The sequence below is a fragment of the Trachurus trachurus genome (genome assembly GCF_905171665.1).
Source record: "Trachurus trachurus genome assembly, chromosome: 3".
Classification (NCBI taxonomy): domain Eukaryota; kingdom Metazoa; phylum Chordata; class Actinopteri; order Carangiformes; family Carangidae; genus Trachurus; species Trachurus trachurus.
The window spans coordinates 31,898,713-31,905,692 of NC_139893.1; the positions used below are offsets into that span (position 1 = coordinate 31,898,713).

General features: G+C 43.6%; 1 protein-coding gene across 1 annotated transcript in view; it reads right to left on the reverse strand.

Annotated features, from left to right (window-relative positions):
* The window catches only part of lrp4 (low density lipoprotein receptor-related protein 4), a 118,596-nt gene extending 112,722 nt beyond the window's left edge, over positions 1-5,874 (reverse strand). The window contains exon 1 of the mRNA XM_083969383.1: positions 5,553-5,874. Within this exon, the coding sequence (XP_083825509.1) occupies positions 5,553-5,613 (61 nt within the window). The 5' untranslated portion in view covers positions 5,614-5,874. The remainder of the gene's footprint in view (positions 1-5,552) is intronic.
* Positions 5,875-6,980: the final 1,106 nt, after the last annotated feature.

Here is a 6,980-nt window from a genome sequence, read left to right on the forward strand (position 1 = left end):
GGGCTGCCAACGGTTTGACGTTTTGTTTGCTTGTTCCTGCGCTCTCACTCCTGACATCTGTGACATATATTAGTGTTGTGAACATAATTGAAACGGGCCCCTGGGCCAGGGCATCATGTTCTGAAATCAGAAACGACCCCAAAGACGAGAGAGAGACCCCCGGGGGGGGGCTCGCACAGAGGAGGCCGGGCCTCGCAGGGAGAGAGTCAGGTGATTTATAGGAAGGTGGAGGAACATGAGTAGAAGGCTGGGAGGGTGAGGGTGAGGGGTGGGTGGTGGGGGTGGTATGAGGTCTGACATTTATCCATATGAGAATGTAGAGGGTGGGGGGTGCTGGGAATTGGGTAATCAGAGGTTACCTCCACTGCTACCTTGGAGGTGCAATTCCATCCGTTCAGCAGAGACACACAAAGCACAGTGGGGGTATCGGGTGGCCCACTCTGCCTTCCCCTGGTGAAAGCAAAAGCTTTAGCCCACACCAACCCGACCAGCTAGACCAGAGGAAGGCATGCACACACACACAGAATCGGGCCACAAAAGTCACATAGACTCGTCCAACACAACAGTTCCAGTCTCAGAAGAACCATGACTGAAACCCACCTCCTCCTCCTCCTCCTCCTCCTCCTGGAGTCCCTGAAAAGCTTTAGCCTCGACAAGAAAGTCACCAGAGTGGAAGGTGAATGTGCATACATGCCAAAACAATCAAACCTCACCAGGGGTAAAGACAAAGGAGTCCCGTTTCACAGACATGAGCCACGGCCACATCCTCCAAAACAGGCTTCTCCTCTCAGGGAATCCATCGTCGCCTGTGGAGTGGAATCGGTACCAAAAACAACTAATGGCGAGCAATAAATCTGTCTGGAGGCCCAGTTATTCTGTAATATCAACATTAATACCATAACAATTACTCCGGAGGACACTCAATCAAATGTGGTGTTGGGGCTATTTTGCAAGACAAAATCATAAATTTACTCGCTAATGTTTGCTGGGTACGCAAGAAAAAAAACGAAAAAAAAACACATGCCTGCGTGTTTCTCTGAAAAGGCCACTAGTGAGAGTGTTTGTCAGTCCAGAAGGAGGAAGGGCAACGTCAGGGGACCAATCAATCCAACAAGGGGATACAAGCAGCAGGGAAGGGCACGGAGGCCGGCAGCAACCTGAACCACAGAGCAGGGCAGCCAGCGCAGCACAACACAAGGCCAAACTCCCACCTCCTCTTTTCAACACACTGTCTCCTCAGCTCTCAGCGAGTGCTGTACACATGGTCTGACATCTCAACTTTTTTTTTTTTACCCCTTTTAGCTTCTTTCATTCTCCTTCTGGTGTTGAAATGATTAGCTGATTGTATACAGACAGCAGAAAAATAACTTTATGAACAACACTCAATATTTTGCAGACAAAGAAAAGATCTGAAAGATACTGACACAACTCATCCCTACCAAGTTTCAAATGTTTCTACAGTAGCGCTGACACTGTTCCTGGGTTTCACTGCTAAAACTCTAACAAAGCCGCCCTTTCAATCCCAAATCTTCAGTAAACACTTTTACCGAATGCTTATTAAACAAAAGATGTCAGCTTTCTGTCAAAGGCTGAATAAACTCCTGCACACAGCTGACAAACAGAGTATCAATAGAGCCTGCATCTGTGCTGCAATAAATCTTGCTACCCATCCATACATGTCTCTTGTGATACATTTTCCATAGATGGAAACCACCACAGCAACCATACTCTGCCGTTTTCCCATTCAGGTGTATGTTTTATGTAAAAGTGAACGACATTTTTGCTGTTAGCAGTTTGTCAACAGCGAGGAGGGGGTGGGGTGTGTGTGCATATGTGTGTGTGTGCTCAGTGGATCCTTATTCACAAGTGTTCAAAGCTTACTGGGGTGTCCCATTTTCAGCCATTTGCTACTGTCATATGTGTTTGTGTGTGCCTTAAATTGTATTTTAGTCTGATTTGTCTGGATTAGATGAAATGCAATGTTAAGGAAATGCATGCATGCACCTCAAAGGACAGGGATTTGAGGCATTTGTGACATAGACAGGCGATGGGTGATGGCCCAGCTGCACAGACACTGCAGACTTTATTCCGGTGTTGGGATGGTTATTGGGTACAGAACTGTAGAGTTTTGTTAAAAAGAATTATATCCAGAGAACAGAATCGTTTATTATTCTCATACTCAATTCATAGTTATTCAGTAGCAAACTTCAGCAGCACTAAACAAACCACTATTCTAGACATACTTTTTCACCTCCATCATCAATAAATCATACGCAGTAACTAACAACAACAACAGTACAACTGTAGCTGTACAACTGTAGTTTCACCAGCAGCCTCTGTTATCCACCACTCTCCTCATCTCTGATGTGCAAATTTGTTGTCTTTTCTGTTTCATATCCATTTATATTGAATAGCTCTGGGTGTTAGAGCTTTTAGTAGGACAAGACAAGCAATTTGAAGACGTAGCCTTGAGTTCTGGGAAACCACAATTGACTTTTCTTGATGTGCATAATGACATGTTGCAGCCCACCTCTTTTCATTGTATTTTCCTGTCATCGTCCTCTTTTCTTTCCTCCTTGTTCTTTGTTTGGCTGCAGCAGATAAAACCAACCAGCTTCATTCAAGGAAGAAGGTTTCTTTTTTTTGGAAAGTTGCCCAGCTGTCAGATTCATAATGCAGCAACGCCTCAGTTTAGTCCTGCTCAGTTCTGCAGGAGAGGGATCATCGTGTAAGTTGAAATTTTCATCCCAGCCCGTAGGATTATGGATTTAGATCTGTCAGTGATGCTTTGCTATAAATACAAATGTGATCCAACATGCAGCGATGCCTTCAGTGGAACAACAGTAGAGGTTCAGAAGCAACCTGCGAATCCAATCAATGGTTGATTAGTAAATGAGGAGGGCTGAGAATCTCTGGAGTGGGGGGTGAGGGGTCGCGCTGTCCCAGAGCACATCATTAAACTGTGTAACACACTCTCCTACACGCCATTAGGCCAGCTCAGCCCATTACAGCAAGGCCACTAGACTTAGCTGAGAAGGCATCTTGACCTCACACACATGTTGGACTCACTGTCTGACACACACACACACAAAGTCAGACTAATAAATCGTAGCCTTGGGTCATCTACTGTCTGCTGGGACCGGCTGGCATTTGTAATGCCATTCACTGTACACAGCTTAGACATTATAGCCTCCACCGAGTTGCTCATCTTTCCATGAATCCCATAATGAGGGTTTTAAAATATAAGTGTACAATATGTCAGATGTTTGTGGCCAACATAATGAACATTTAAAATCTTGACCCACGAGAAATGTATCTATGCCTTCAATTTAGTAAATTAATTGTTCAAAGATATATCAATTTGGGTTTTTCTTCTTTTTTTTTTAACTATCCTGGAATTTCCCAACCACTGGATAACTGTGGCATGAGATCTTGTGTTTGAGAGCCGCTATCCCTAAAATAATATCATTAGCCAGTCAGACCGTCAGTGTCACATGAGGGTTTAAATGCTATTTCAGAGGCTTTTCCTTCCTGACCAAAAAAAAAAAAAAGGAAAGACAACTCTAAAGGGGGTAAAATGTCGTATTTAGAATTCCTGGCATGGAAATAATCAAATTTAAAGATCTTGAATTAAATATGGTAATAAAAACTCCAACCATCAGAAGCTTTACAAAGCCAGCATCAGCTGTGATGTATGTAGTGTGCCACAATGGAAAATGCGAACAGCAGCCGGTCTCACTCACACAGAACAGACAGCGACGTGTTTAAGACATGACACAGGCCCAAACAGACTTAATTGCTTTATGACAGAACAAGTCCATAATCAAACGAGCACGGCCTCCCTCCTCTCGCCCCAGATAAAGAGGGGAGGCAGGGGAAAACATTGATAACTACATCTGAAAGGATGAAAGACATATCTATAAATAGGATGTGGATCATCCAGGGGGGGGTTGGGTGGGGGGGGCTTTTGTTTTCAATTGGGATATTGAATCTTATCTGGCTGACATTTTGGAGACAGTATCCTGGTGACATTTAAGGGATGTCGCAATTACAGCACCCCCTTTTCAGGTCCAACCAGCCAATTACAGATGTAATTTTTCCTATCCTGTCAGGTAAATCTTTTCATGTCATGTCGTAGGGCATGGAACCCCTGTGTGTGTGTGTGTGTGTGTGTGTGTGTGTGTGTGTGTGTGTGTGTGTGTGTGTGTGTGTGTGTGTGTGTGTGTGTGTGTGTGTGTGTGTGTGTGTGTGTGTGTGTGTACGTGTGACGCTCAGCCCAGTGAGTGTGCGTGCATGTGTGTGTGTGTGTGTGTTTGGAAATAGCTTCAGAAGGGTCCCTGCATTCCAGCGGCTGTCCTAACATGTTGTAAATACAAGGTGTTAGAGAAAACATAGGAAGGGGGTGGTGGAAATCACTCAGACCTATTACAAATGCTGGGGGACACAGGATGTAGGTTATCATAGATAAACAACGCAGTTCACCTGCAATTAGACCACAGGGCAGTGTGCTTGCTTATTTTAAACTGAGCATAAGAATAAGGGGCTGCATCCACCAAACACTGTCATCATTGCTGGGTTTGAATTGGTTTTAAGTCTGAATTAGCTGCACGGGAAACAGCAGAGAAGTGATTTTTGAAACGTTCTACCATATTATAATCCATGCAAGAGTGCAAACTCTCTCTTTCACACAGTTCATGTTTTATTTTTAGTTTCTAGTCTTATTAGACAAGTAGTGGCTTTAAACAGCTTGAAAACATAGCTATTCAATATCTAAAGGTTATAACTCCCACATCAGCCTGGACTAATGGCAGTCGGCGTCAAGGTGGAGAAATGACAGGGCATCATACACAAACATGCACCCCTCATACTGTGACACATGCACCCAAACCTTCACATAAAGCTAAATAAATAAATAATAAACACTGATAAAACCCTCCAACCACAGTCCAGTGCACTACAATGTAAGCTATAGCCTACTGTAACACCCATACTCCTATAGTAGCTATGGGGGACACACAGGGTAAGTGGGGTGCGTATAGTGCGAGTAAACCCTTGAGATTGCCAAACGCAATGAGCAAGTTCACAAGTTTAAAATCAATACAAAATAAAAATGGGATGAAATGCTGCGGACACACTGGCTCCAACACAACACCGAGCATGTTGTTGACCAACGTTAAAAAGAAAACAGAAATGAACGCGCACACTCGCACATTTTCCACTAGACTTTCTATTTTAACCACCTAAATTGCGCTCTGTAATAAGGGGGAAACTTGGCTGCCGAGTTGAGCAGTCTGAATGTGCGAGTCAAAACACCACAGAGCTGATAAGGAGGGAATTAAAAGGAGAGAGAAAGAGAGAGTGAGTGAGAGAAAGAAAGAAAGAAAGAAAGAAAGAAAGAAAGAAAGAAAGAAAGAAAGAAAGAAAGAAAGAAAGAACACACACACTACTACCAAACACCGGCGGTACAAAAATATCTCCCTTCTCCAAAACACACTCCCGTGCTAGTTTGCAGTCCAGTGTGCGACGTTCATGAACGGACGTTGTTTTCTTACCTGGAGTCTGGTTGAGCAGTAAAGTTACCAGGGCTCCCCACAGCACCGCGGCCGGCTGCATCTTGTACCCCCCGCTTTTCCTCTCGCTTCTCCGGGCTTCCCTTTTCACCCCTTTTCCCCCTCTTCTTCTCCTCCACACGGTTAAATATCAACGGGCTTCTGCTGCGAGAAGATGCTCCGGCTTTTCACGCTAACTTCATAACATGACTGACTTTTAAACCTCCTTTCTCTCCCCGGGCTCCTCCACCTCCTCCTCTCGTGTGTGATAACGCGACAAAACCGGGATTAAAAAGTTAACTCTGAGGGGGGAACGACTCGACTACGCTCTCCAACATGTTGTGCTCTAGTTACCGACGCCGTGGCTACCAAAAGGAGCTGTGGACTGTACCAAACACAGGCTGAAGGGGGGGAAGCATGCAACTGCTCGGTGTTTTTAAGATAAAACTGACGTCATTTAGAAACAGTGACGAACAATTAAGACCTAAGAGTTGTATAAAGTAGAAACAAAACTCGGAATATCTCCGGTTTGTTTGTTTAACAAGTTTTATTTCCTCCCGTGTCTTCATTCTCCCCTATGCCGCAAAACATGGTGTCGTCCAAAAATCACGGCTCTGGTTGTGTCATTTCTTAAGTTACAATCTCTTTTTAAAAGGGGGCTGGTGGTCAGCAAATCAAAGACAAGGTCAGACAGCTTATAAACTGTTTGAGCGCTTTTTTTCTCACAACACGGAAAAAGTTTCTCTCTCTCTCTCTCTCTCTCTCTCTCTCTGTTTCTTACACCATGTGAGTGAAAGAAGAGGGGAAGAAGAGAGGAAAAGTCCCTCTTTGTCACTTATGTCAGTGGAGGCAAATGACAGGGCAGTGGCTTCCACGGTGCGGTGTAATGAGATGAGGTTATTACACATTCATTATTCAGCACCAAAGTTTTACAAAAAAGCTTCTGGAGGGATATTATGGTTAGTCTATATTAAAATGCAGTTAATTCCAAAGAGGTTATGGTGGACACATGAGAGACTTTCAGAATTATAGAAGGTTCCTGTAGGGATTGCATAAGTAGCCCACACCACAAGTCAAGAGCAAAAAGTTAATATAAAGTAGGCTAACTATGACACACATGGTGTCAGTGATTCCATCAAACAAACAACTCTCACAAAAAACACAATCACTGTAAGATAAGATATAATTGCAAAGACCCGTGGGAGTATTAGAATTCTGATACAGGATTACAAAATTACTGTAAGACTTTGTCATATGAACTCACTATGGTCTCGCCATTTGGGACAGGAGACATGTCATGTTAGGAACTATCTGTATGATAGATAGATAGATAGATAGATAGATAGATAGATAGATAGATAGATAGATAGATAGATAGATAGATAGATAGATAGATAGATAGATAGATAGATAGATAGATAGATAGATAGA